The following is a 12577-nucleotide window of genomic DNA, read 5'->3' as shown; positions in this document are numbered from 1 at the left end:
GTTGTATAATACTGCGCACACTGACCTTGCACCATCTAATCACAACTGGGGAATAGCGTGTTAGTGAGTTCAGTGTCAGCTTTTACCTTTGAATTTTCATATGTTTAGTGTTTAGGGTACAACTTTTAATTTAAAAGCTTTCTGTTTAAGTTCTGATTTCAGTAATATGATGTAAATGAAAAAAGTGCACACACAAAGCTGTCTTTGTAAATATAATAAGACTAAAAAAGATGGTGATTTTAGTTGTAAGTGCCAGTGTATTTTTCCTCTACTCAGGTTGAAACTAAATGCTGCTATTGAGAGACCTTGTGTGAAATGCTGTATTTGTTTTGCATGTAGATCATATGGGATTATTAGAGGAGAAAAGATAAAAGCAAACAATGAATCTGAGAGTACGACAGGAGAAGATCAGCTACAAGCAGGTTGCAGGAGATACTTACAGGTATAGATACACATTTCAAATGGATTGTTTTCAATTATAGCCAACTGTTCTATAACAAAACATAAAAGACTAATCTCATATAACTATTTAAACTTAAGCATGTGGGGTTGTGATTCAGAGTTTTCATATGTAGTCTCATGCCTCATAGTGTCTAATAGTCAGCATTTTTGCACTAAGGATAGGGCCATTTGGCATGAACCTATTATAGTGTATGTTACCACATCAGATTGCAAGAATGCAGAGAGAATGGATTGACAAAGAACAGAAGTGACAGTGCCTGAAACGCTTTCCAGGACAGAAGGCCTGCTCAATGCCCTTTGCAATACTTATGCTCCCTGTTAACGGCTTAAGAGGTATGGAGGGACTGAAGTCATTCCTCTATACGGTGGGGAAACTTCTCCCTGCAAAAAATATAGTGAGTTAGCTAAATGTGAACTCAAGGGTAACAGTGTCATGAGGGACAAGTGTTACTGTGACATGCAAGGTGAGGTATGTTTACATTTTTGTATTTATTATTTGTATTATGGTAGTGTCTTTGATCCCGAGTCATGGACCCATTGCGCTAGGGCAATGGTGGGCAACCTATGGCCCGTCAGAGTAATCTGCTGGCGAGCTGCAAGACAGTGTTTATGCTGACAGGCCGCAGCTTCCAGTAATCGCAGTTTGCTGTTCCTGGCCAATGGGAGCAGTGGGAAGCAGCACGGGCTGCAGGGACGTGCTGGCCACCGCTTCCCGCAGCTCCCAGTGGCCGGGAATGGTGAACCATGGCCACTGGGAGCTGCGGGTGGCCATGCCTGTGGACGGTCAATGTAAACACTGTCCCACGGCCCACCAGCAGATTATCCTGATGGGCCACCATTGCACTAGGCACTGTTGCCCACCATTGCACTAGGCACTGTGGAAACACAGAACAAATAAATGGTTCCTGCCCCAAAGAATTTATAATCTAAGTAAGCATTCTGACTTTTCCCCTCTCCCCATCCTGACAGGGAAGTGCCAACACCATGCTCCTTTCACAGGTTTAGCGCCTGCTGCTTGGCACAAGTAGGAGACAAAAAGAAGCATCGTAAGCAGTTTATCAGATTTTTCAAGCCGTTTACCAGTGAAGTTCCATTTGAACGCATGAAAATCGCTCTGATAGAAAATTGTGAAAGGTCTAAGATCGTATCACCATCTATGGCTTCTGTAACTTCCAGAGAAGTACACTTCATACCATCTACACAACCACTTATCCAGTGGCTGTCAATCAAATGCTGCAAATGTTTCTGAATAACTCAAATAGTGATTGTGTAGCTACTGTAAAGAATGGAATTATCAGACACATAGATGAACGTGGTATGTTGGGGAAGAGACTGTCATAAACAGATAGCTAAGGGTTAATGTCTCTTTCACCTGTAAAGGGTTAACAAACAGTGACCTGAACACCTGACCAGAGGACCAATCAGGAAACAAGATACTTTCAAATCTAGGTGGAGGGAAGCCTTTGTTTGTGGGTTTTGGGTTTGTGCGTTGTTCTCTCGGGGTCCTGGACGGGACTAGAGGTGCAACCAGGTTTCTGCCAATCTCCCTGCTACAGTCTCTTATCTATTCAGAATAGTTAGTAAGTAAAAAAAGGCGGTTATAGTCTTTTAAACTTGTTTTTCTTATTTGCAGATGTTTACCTTGCTGGAAGTAGCTTAAATGGTGTTTCTGCTGGAGAAAGCTTCTTTCTATTGTCTATAAGCTAAAAAACCCTGTATATTGACCATCTTGATTAGAGACAATTTTTGTTTTTTCCTTCTTTATTAAAATTTTCCTCTTTTTTTTCTAGAATCTAATTGATTTTTTTTTGGTTATCTTTTGTAAGACTCCAGGGAAGGGAGTCTGCACTCACCAGGGAATTGGTGGGAGAAAGGAAAGGGAGGAGGGAAGAAAAACCTGCTCTCTGCGTTTATCTCTGTATCTCTCTCCGGGGAAGAAGGGAGGGGGAAGGGGTGATTCAAGGAGGTGAATCATGGTGGTCTCCTAGTGTACGCAGGGTGGGAAAGAGCTGGGAGGAAGAAAAGGAGGGGGAAGGGAAATGGTTCATTCCCCTTTGTTGTGAGACTCAAGGAATTTGGGTCTTGGGGCCCCCAGGGAAGGTTTTGGGGGAGACCAGAGTCTATCAGGCGCTCTACTCTAAGTCCTGATTGGTGGCAGCAGTACAGGATCTAAGCTGGTAATTAAGCTTAGGGGAATTCATGCTAGCACCCATATTTTGGACGCTAAGGTTCAGATTTGGGAATTATACTATGACAGAGACATCTTTTTTTTTTTTAAGGAAAATCTTTCCTCACCAAGCTATTATAAATCTTTGAGGGGTCAATGAGCATTTGGATAAGGGTGATCCAGCTGAGATAGTATACTTGGACTTTCAGAAAGCTTTTGACAAGGTCCCACCCCAAAGGCTCTTAAGCAAAGTAAGCAGTCATGGGATAAGAGGGAAGGTCCTCATAGATCAATAACTGGTTAAAATATAGGAAACAAAGGGTAGGACTAAAGAGTCAGTTTTCACAGTAGAAAGAGGTAAATAATGGGGTCCCCCAAGGATCTGTACTGGGACCAGTGCTGTTCAAAATATTCATACACGGTCTGGAAAAGGGCATAAAAAGTGAGGTGGCAAAGTTTGCAGACAATACGAAATTACTCAGATAGTTAAGTCCAAAGCTGACTGTGAAGAGTTGCAAGGTTGACACACGGTCAACTTATGGAACTTTTGGTGGATGTTGTAAAGGCGAAAAGTATAACTGGGTTAAAAAAAACCTATTAGATAAATTCATGGAGGATAGGTCCATCAATGGCTGTTACCCATGATGGTCAGGGATGCAGCCCCATGCTCTGTGTCCCCCTAAACCACCAACTGCCAGAAACTGTTGGGACAATGGGATGGATCACCTGATAATTGCCCTGTTCTGTTCATTCCCTCTGAAGCATCTGGCACCAGCCACTGTTGGAAGATAAGATACTGGGGTAGATGGACCATTGATCTGACCCAGTATGGCCATTCTTACGTAGCATGCCATCACCTGGTCATGCCCAAGGCAAGCAGTAATGCTCTAGAGCTAATGTGTTTGCCATTAGCTGGTAACACTGCTATTACTGCTCCCTTTTTCTTTCTCACGCCTGCTTGGCAATCATTACTCGATAAACCTTGCTATTCTGTACCAGGTACCTGTCTTTACCTCCTCCCTCATTTGTGTGGATTAGCGAGGTTCTTCTGTTCATTTGAACAAACATAAAATGCTGCATGTAAGTGCCATGAAAACAATTTCTAAAGGAAACAAGTGGTTTCTTGCAATAGAATTGCATGTAAAAATTCTGGCTAAAATTTGTACATTTCATTGGTTGAATTTAGGTCTGTATAGCAGCAGATGTTGAGATGTGTTGTAATGCATAACAAACCTCTGAGTGAGACTCTGTCCTTTTGTGTACACCTGTTTTGAGGGCCTGCAAAATAACTTTTTGAAGCTAGTCTTGTAAGATTTTCTCTAGTCCTCTTGTGAAGTGTGCACTTTTTTACTGTTAGTAAACATTTTAGTAAGTGACTTGTAAATGTTGATTTGACTGACTAGATCTTTGTCTTTGAATCAGTTACATAGATTAGTGTTGAAATATACAGATACACATTCACACTGGACAGTAGTAACTATTAAAACAATGATATAATTTCCTAGGCTAAATAACAGCATTGTGTTAATTATTTGAGCAATAAAAACATTTCTTTGGTGTTAAAGGTGCTGTCCAAGATTGATTCTGTTATAAGTAGTCCAAGAGCTCCTCTGGTAATATATAAACGGAGTAAAGGTCCAGTCCAAAATTACATGAAAGAGAATGGACAAGAGTGTGGTTTTGAACACCTTCCTCCTACAGTGGAAATGTGGGCAGACCAGCTAATGTCCCTAAAGGTAATCAATTATTGTACTCAGCTTTGCATTCCTTAACTGGTGACCATCTCTTTCTTTTCATGTTCTACGTTAGCATATGTAGCTACCAAATCTATTATGGCTTAATTTAATTTTTAAAAAATTCTTACGTTTTTATTCCAGTCACTTCATTCATGTACCCTTATAAATGTTAGTATCCTGGATACAGCTAAGTGACTTTTGTTGAAAAAATGGCAATTTGGTGACACTGAACCACTTTGGAAATTCATGTCTTTTGCCAGATGGTTCATGGAAAAACCCCTTTTCCCAAAACAACTTAAAATCAAAATGTTTTGTTTAATTTCAAAACAGTGTTTCAATTCTTCAGTTTGTAACAACTTTTTGTTCTAAAGTTTCCTGTAATTTTATTTTTTAAAAAATCATTTGTGTAAAAATGGTCAAAATTGAAAAAGATTTTCATTTTACCTGAAACTATTTTTTAAAAACTTTCTGAAGTTGCCAATGAATTGAAAAATCAGTTATTTACCAAGCTATAATCCTGGATAGGTCCTGTGGAATGGAAAAAGATTAAATATCTCCCTCCACTCAAATGTTGCATCATACAACACATTTGGATTACTCTTAAGAGTCCCTGAAAAAAAATCATAGAATTTATATTCTGTGTACTTTATGTTCTAATGTTCTATCTTTGGCTTTTTGGCATAAATAAAAATTTTATGTTTTAAGCCAGTCCCACTGTAACAAACTACTAGGATCTGTTAACAAAATTATACTAACTGCACTTAAAAAAAAAAAAAAATCACACATGCACACAGAACAGTGATGTTCTACTTGGGCCTGAGAATAAACAAAGAGCTTCTGTTTACTGGTTTCATGGAAACTAAATCTAGATTATGCATCTTGCACTAACTCAGTTTGCCTAATTCTTATTTTATAAAATTATTAATTGCCTGGTATTCTACTTTATTAAGGGTTGTGCCTTATTTAACAGTTACGTTATTTGTTATTAAAGGACTTGCATGGATCCCTGAGAAAGCTATCAGTGGAGTTGGTGCCCTGGCACACTGTAGACACACCTAACATCACTGAATGCGTTCGAGTTGAAGACCTACAGTTCATAGTAGATACAATCTTGGAAGAAGTAGAAAATAAGGAAAAGGTAAGTTTTTGGAAGTTTAATGTTGTCCATATCAAAAGCTACTCTGAAATTCCTGTTTGTATTCCTTGTATATTGATTAGAGTTGTGCATCTGAAAGCCTATACAAGGTTTCGGAGCAAGATGCATGAAAATAAATATTATGGCAAAAACTATTAATATAGTTTCATCCCAGGTGTGACTCTGTTTAAATCAAAGGAGTCAGACGAGGGATGGATTTGGCTTAAAATGTGTAATCATCATTTCAGCTCTTATCTTATTTTGTCTATTTCTAAATCAGCAAAAAGAATCCTTAAATATATTCCCCAAACTATTAAAGTTGGGGGGAGGGATAGCTCAGGGGTTTGAGCATTGGCCTACTAAACCCAGGGTTGTGAGTTCAATCCCTGAGGGGGCCATTAAGGGAACAGGGGTAAAAATCTGGGGATTGGTCCTGCTTGGAGCAGGGGGTTGGACTAGATGACCTTCTGAGGTCCCTTCCAACCCTAATAGTCTATGATTCTATGAAAGTGAGGTTACCCTCGTACGAAAACAACATTGGTGGACACTTCTGGCTAAGAACTTTTAAAGTATGTCTTTCGTCTGAATAAATTCATTCCTAATATTCTTTTAATAAGAGAAGTCTATTTTTCTTCAGAGCCTAGTTTAAATATGTTCCATGGCTTAAAGGGTATTGCTAACTTTTTCTAACAAGTTACTTTTTGTGCTTGTTACAGAACGGCCAGATGCCTTCATTACAAACATTGTACGCAATTGTCTCTCACTTCCAAAAGTTGTTTGACGTGACTTCTCTGAATGGAGTTTATCCGCGAATGAATGAAGTTTACACAAAGCTTGGAGAAATGACCAATGCTATGAGAAACCTCCAGGAGCTCTTAGAACTAGGTAAGGACTTACTGCCTTTCACTTGTCACTTTACAAGTAACTAATAGTTGGTTGAGAAGAAGTTAGACTTGACACAGAGAAGAGGATGCACTAGCTGTGTTGTGAAATGAGTAGTCAGTCAGTCACAAGGGTTTATGAGAAGAAAAATAAAAGAACATTGCAGGGTCACCATGCTTTAGTTTGAAGAGGGGAAGCTCATCTGTTATGGATGGACAGGATTGGTGCTATGCCACAGCTTAACAGTCTCTTGGAGGAACCCTTCAGTGTGCCAAACCTCCAAGGAGTCCCATTCTTCCTTCAGGGTAAGCACCACTGCCTCCTAGACTCAAGGCTCTGGGCTTGAGCTCACCATGAGCTCTGCCCAGCAAGTCCAATTGAAATAGGCTCCTTGTATAGACTTGCAGAGACTAATGCACCTCAGCAAGTATTTACAGTGATACCCAAGCAACTTTCCAAAACAGTAGGATTTATTAGTCAACTGGAACCAGCATGGAAAGTCATTAGGTTAACAAAGGTTAAAGCATAGTCAATTCTGGTCAAGCCAGAGCAAATCAACAGTTAAGTTGTAGCAGATTCCATCTTAGGCCCTGTCTCTCTCTGACCTCTTTAGTTAGTGCTGGGAGAGAGCAGCCACCCTCTTCCAGAACCAGAAGTCTGCACTTACCCTTTGCTCGTCACATCCCAGTCCTTTGTTCTCGAGCTGAAGTCTCTTCTCGGTTTCTCTGCCAAGTGTGTCAGTTCACAAGTCAGTGGCGCTTGCATTGTCTCTCTCAATCCCATGTTGATCTGGGTCGATTTCAACCACTTCCTAATGACTTTTCATTCCACCCAGGCAGTGAGATGACACACACACCTGTGCTGGAGCAATGTTAACCCCCACTAGAGAGCAAAGCAAAGTATGGAAGGAAACTGAGGCACACATAGGATTTGAAAAACTTACAGAAAATTCCCACTTTGTCACACCGTCATCTGTGTGATGATTGTTTGACTTGCAGCATTCTGTGACTAGGAAGAGGTGGTGATTGAATAATGAAAGGAAGCAAAGTGAGGAAGCTTCTGGTTTTTTCAAAATATTTAATTAAAAACACTAACATCTTATATTACATCTATCTATTGACCCTCTGATTGTTTTACTTGTACATTATGCTCTATCTACCTGAAGGCTGAGAGTTTTAAAAAAGTCAATTTTCGTTTGCCTTTGGAGATCTTCTAGCATATATTGTGTTACTACAACTTAAATAACTGAATCTGTCCTCTTAACAGCCATTCTCATGCTGTTGTAGATATCTTTTATGACTCTCCTCAGTGACTTTGCTTTTCCATGCCCAATTTTCAGTCTTTTTTCCATACCTTTCTTACTTAACTTTTTTTCTCCCTTGTACTATTTTTTTTTACAAAAAATTAATGTCAAAAATGGATCTGTACAACTCAAGAGAACCTACTCAGTTACTCCCAGAAGCAAATAACTACCTTGCATACTGGTTTTTGTGTGATCATGGACGAGCTACTGCAAGACTCTTTCCCACCACACTTCCTGTTTGACTTATCTGTATGGACTAGCTTTTTGGCTGCTTTGATGGTGCATATGTAAATCAGTCAGTAAAATACTGATCAGCCATTATATTGGGGAATGAAGGGCAGTTGTGTAGCCTGTTTTTTAGAGGCAAAATGGATGGTTGTGGTCATTACCCAGAATTGCTAGCAGCAGCCTTGGAGGTTGCATTCTTTCATAATAAATATATAGGAAGGGAGGACCTTGAGTGACTGAAGGAATTAATGTTACTGGGAAAAATGGAGCTTTCTTCTGTTGGATCCTTGCTGGAGTTAGACTTAATAGTTCAGCACACTTTAGACCCATGTGGTTTCAACTGAATTTGAAATCATTGCAGCAGAAGTGATTTTTGAGCTGTTAAGAGATTCCTCACTCTAAAACAGCCATACTGATCATGTTTTCAGCTAATAATGTGAAGAGTTACAAGTTCTACAGCTGCTGTATGCTGTGAATATTGAAATGTGATGTATTTAGAAAGAGGTGTGAAAAGGTTAGTGAAAGCAGGGATACTAGAATTGCTTTGTGCATGGAATTCTCCCATGTTGTTGCTATTTTGGAAACTGACATGTTTGTTCTTCCCAGATCATTCAGCCCCACCCGCTGTACTGGTGAACACTGTTGGAAAGCTATGTACGGTAATTAATGAAAATGTGACTGGACAGGTAGAGCAGCTGTTGGGGACCCAAGACATCCAAAGGTATTTTGGCTTCTATAACAGGTGTAATAACACATGATTGAGTTATGAGAACTGGTTAGGATTACTTTATAATTTTCAGCATCACCATTTTTAACTCTTACACAAATGAACTGAAGAACTTGCCTCAGGAAAATGTTTCCAAGTTGCAGTGGGAGGGAAAAAAAATCTAAAAATTAAGGCCAAAAATCTAAAGATTCTATATTGTACTTGAATATAGTCAGTTTAAACCCACTGTCCTATTAAAGTTGTGAATTTTACAAGACACAAACAACAAATATGGCATGTGTGTGGTAGGAAGTACTACTATTACAGCTGAAACATCTTAATGGGATAGGATACTCATGGGGAAACTGGTTGGTTGATTTCATTGAATTGATCAGGCCTTGAGCTTCCTGTAAATACTTTTTAAAATTGTGTTTGATTCAGAATGTTTTCACTTGTGAAAAATGTGCATAGCTTTAGGGCTTGTCTAGGTGTTTGAACCCCCAGCAGGAAAGAACGTGATGGGAGGCAGCTGCAGGTAGATAATAGTACATTAGGCCTTTCTCTTCACCCCCAGGACATCCAGTGAAAATTAAAGGGATCCTTTCACTCAGGGTACAAGCAGCCTGTGAAACTCACTGGCTCAAGATATAATTGGAGAAGGGCCTTTAAACAGGGCATTTATAGAGATAACAAGAACAGCTAGAGTCAGTAGCGGTCCCCTACTGCAAGATTTCTTTGCACCTTCCTCTGAAATAGCTGGTACTAGCCCCTATCAGACAATATAGTAGATTGTATATACAGACCAGTGCTCCAATCCAATCTTGTAAAGCAGGGGTGGGGAAAAAAAATTTCCTATCAGGGGCCACTGACCCACAGAGCTCTGCGTGTGTGTGTCTTTCCTTGCAGCCAGGCGAGCCAGTACTTGCAGCTCCAGCCCCAGAGGGGGGTGCGGGGCTTCTGGCCCTGGTGCAGAGACTTGCCGCAGACTGGATGAAATGAAGCTGCAGGTTCCCTACCCCGTTGTAAAGAACAAAGCCATGTCGCTTACAGAAACTTCTGCCTTGGTTATGGCAAAACATAATAAGTTTGCACAGTTCCTTTGTATAAGTCATTTGTGCAGAACCATAACTAAAAAATTACAATTGACTCATTTCAGTATTATCAACAAACTGGAAGAACATGAAGACTTCTTTCCAGTATTTCAAGCACTTATTCAAGATTTACTGTGTGTTTTAGGTAAGTCACTTTTTTACAAAATGGTTTCAGCCAGAAATTTTCCACCTTCAGTGGAAACATCAATGTGTTGTATGTGTACACAGTTATGGGGCTCATAGGCCTTAATTCCAAAGTCAGGGAGTGGGGCTGGTGACTGAACATCTACCTCTACTTCTCTTCCCTCCCATCTCCCCTTGTTACTAGCATGCCAGGTATTGCTTGTTGCAGGGCACTGGGATGGGGAAGCAGGTGAGCTTCAGAGCAGGTGGGGTAGAACAAGTTGATACTGGATTTTAAGTATGAGGTTTGCAGTGAAGATGGGCTGTGCACACAGCCAGAGTTAACATGGGAGCTAAGGGAATAACAGCCTCACACCACCCAGCTGGCCCAAGTTTAGAGGTGCTTTCAGCCCATGCTAGCTGGCTTATCTGAAGTTGTGGGCTGCTAACCTACCCATGCTGCAGTGAGGAAGGACTAAGCTGCTCACATGCTAATAGGCACATGGGGGGGACCTGAGGACTCAAAGAACCAGGGGATATGGCCTTAAGTCATGATGACTGTCCTCACTGGTACTGCCCTTGCTCACCTATGTCACTGACTGTGGGTGACCCTTCCCAACCCATCTTGGATCATGTGTTCCTGGGTGAGAACTGCTGTTAAAGTATATAGTTAGTCATGCAGAAGAGATCAGTTTGTTACTTAGCTAAATTTTTCACCTCTCTGCAGTTAATGCTTCACATGTGTGGGACTGTTTGCCTGATTTCTGGTTGAAGAGTTTTGATGAAAATGTCTAGATTCTTGCTAGTTTGAGGGTACACACCCTTCCCCAGGCCTTGCAGCAGGAAATTTACTAGTAGTAACAGTAGCACTGCTGAAACTGATTGGGCAACAAGCATGGAAAAAGTGGGCATGACTGATTTGTTCCTCAACTTCAGGAGTAGATGGGATGGGTTTGCACGAACAGCTTATGTTCTCTCTGGTGATGGGCTGTCAAGTCAAGGACTTTAAGTTTTAGATTAAAACCATAAAGGGTTTATTTTCTCTAACATTTCTAACTGAAGCGAAAACTTCAACTTGTATACAGAAACAGTAGTGATATGACCTACAAGTGTCATTCCTGTGCTTTTAACTTGTTTTCAGAGATCAGTAATCTGGATGACATTGTACCTGCTGTGCACAGTCTGAAGTTGCTAGCTCAGTGAAGATTAAGTGTAAAACTCAGCTGTAAGTAGGACTAACTATTAATACATTTACAGCTACCTGCAGCCTATTTGATCTTGATGAACAGTTTTATAATGTTTTGACTAAAATAAAAGTTGAGTAAAAACTTTACTGCTGCACTCTTAGTCCATGACCAGGTTAGGGAAGAGATCACGGTCCTGAAAGCATAAATATAGTCGGAAAGAAGAAGGAACAGGAAACTTAGCTTCAGTCCACCTTTCTCTACACCATCCCTGGGTGGATTTGGTAGATCTAGAAGCAAAAGGATTAATAGTTTCTGTTGTAAACTTTAGTGCATGTAGAACTATGCTGCAGCTGTTTAAAGCCCTTAACTTCTACTCAAAAGTAGAACTAACCCCTTCACTTAAATCACTGCAGAAAATATTGTATTAGAATTCAAGCATAAGATCCAGTTCTTGCTGTATGAATTAGTGACTTATTTATCTGATGCTTACCCCACTATTGGACTCATAGCTGGCTGCTGTAAAGGCTTTTTGGGATGACAGTCATGGTTCTGGGAGCAGATGTTCTGTGATTCAGCCAGACTATGGTAAGTCGGTAATATCTTACATTAGAAAACAGATATTTGAAACTTACTAGCTTTCAAATGCAGAGTAGAACGCCTGCGCTGGTCTTTTGAGCCAGCTGTGCTACTGAGAGCCAGACCTTGGCTCACGTTGCATTTATCTCACAAGCAAGACTAAAATCATCATTTTTAAACAATTTATTATACATTTTGAAACTTTAAAAAATATACTGAATTCCTTTAAGTATTTTGGTACATACCTGACCCATGTTTAAATAAAAACCTGTTAAAGATAACTACAGTTTTATAAGTGGACTGTGCATTATTAGCAAGGTTCACAAGACAAAGTACAGTAATAAAATTTTCAACATTAAAGCATCAGATTAAAACCCTGTTTATAATTTGGCACAGTTATTCACCCTGTTTTGGTGGCTCATTACATATATATCTTTCCAGATAGCACCTATAATCAGCTTTATAAAAAGCTCCTGGACAGTTAAATAGTATCTAGACTCAGATTGTAATAGCTTATTTTTGAACCATTATCTTGTAATGGAGTGTTTTGAAAGTCTGTTCTGCACCTGCCATAGTTAAGATGCAAAAAAAGTCAGACCTGCTGCACTCTTGGGACTAAAGATATTCTTGTTTAAATGATCAAGTATGGAAATCAAAGTTTCTTGGAAGATATGCCTTGTAGGACTAATCCAAGAACAAATGCTTGAGTACCTAATAACACATTTAGAGCCAGTCTAAATCTGAAGACTTAAAATGTCTTGTATTCTTCCTTTTCTAAAATGATATCCAATCGTTGAAAAAGGTAAACTATAAACATTTCACCTCACAACATGCTTTGTGTACAATATTCTGAAGTTTTAAAATAGATTAGTTACAGAATATACATATATACATCAATATAAAGAGTAAATAGTTATTGTATAAAAGGCACATGATACAGGACATCATCTTCTGTTCCGTCTCTTTGCTGTCAGCTCATAC

At 39.7% G+C, this 12577-nt stretch overlaps 2 protein-coding genes across 11 annotated transcripts in view; one reads left to right on the top strand and one right to left on the bottom strand.

Annotated features, from left to right (window-relative positions):
- CEP70 (centrosomal protein 70) overlaps nt 1-12577 on the top strand; it is a 30050-nt gene that overhangs the window by 10846 nt on the left and 6627 nt on the right. For 7 of the 10 annotated variants that reach the window (XM_050916671.1, XM_050916674.1, XM_050916673.1 and 4 more), the window contains 6 exons: nt 340-442; nt 4195-4365; nt 5357-5503; nt 6217-6385; nt 8520-8634; nt 9776-9855. In XM_050916671.1, the coding sequence (XP_050772628.1) occupies nt 340-442; nt 4195-4365; nt 5357-5503; nt 6217-6385; nt 8520-8634; nt 9776-9855 (785 nt within the window). Of the gene's footprint in view, nt 1-339; nt 443-4194; nt 4366-5356; nt 5504-6216; nt 6386-8519; nt 8635-9775; nt 9856-10974; nt 11167-12577 lie in introns of those variants that run through there. The other 3 variants (XM_050916678.1, XM_050916677.1, XM_050916679.1) reach the window with 3 other exon arrangements.
- ESYT3 (extended synaptotagmin 3) overlaps nt 11255-12577 on the bottom strand; it is a 61663-nt gene continuing 60340 nt past the window's right edge. Inside the window, 1 exon segment of the mRNA XM_050916668.1 lies at nt 11255-12577. Within this exon segment, the coding sequence (XP_050772625.1) occupies nt 12541-12577 (37 nt within the window). The 3' untranslated portion in view covers nt 11255-12540.

Source organism: Gopherus flavomarginatus, chromosome 10 (genome assembly GCF_025201925.1).
Source record: "Gopherus flavomarginatus isolate rGopFla2 chromosome 10, rGopFla2.mat.asm, whole genome shotgun sequence".
Lineage (NCBI taxonomy): Eukaryota > Metazoa > Chordata > Testudines > Testudinidae > Gopherus > Gopherus flavomarginatus.
This window is presented reverse-complemented; position numbering and strand designations above follow the sequence as displayed.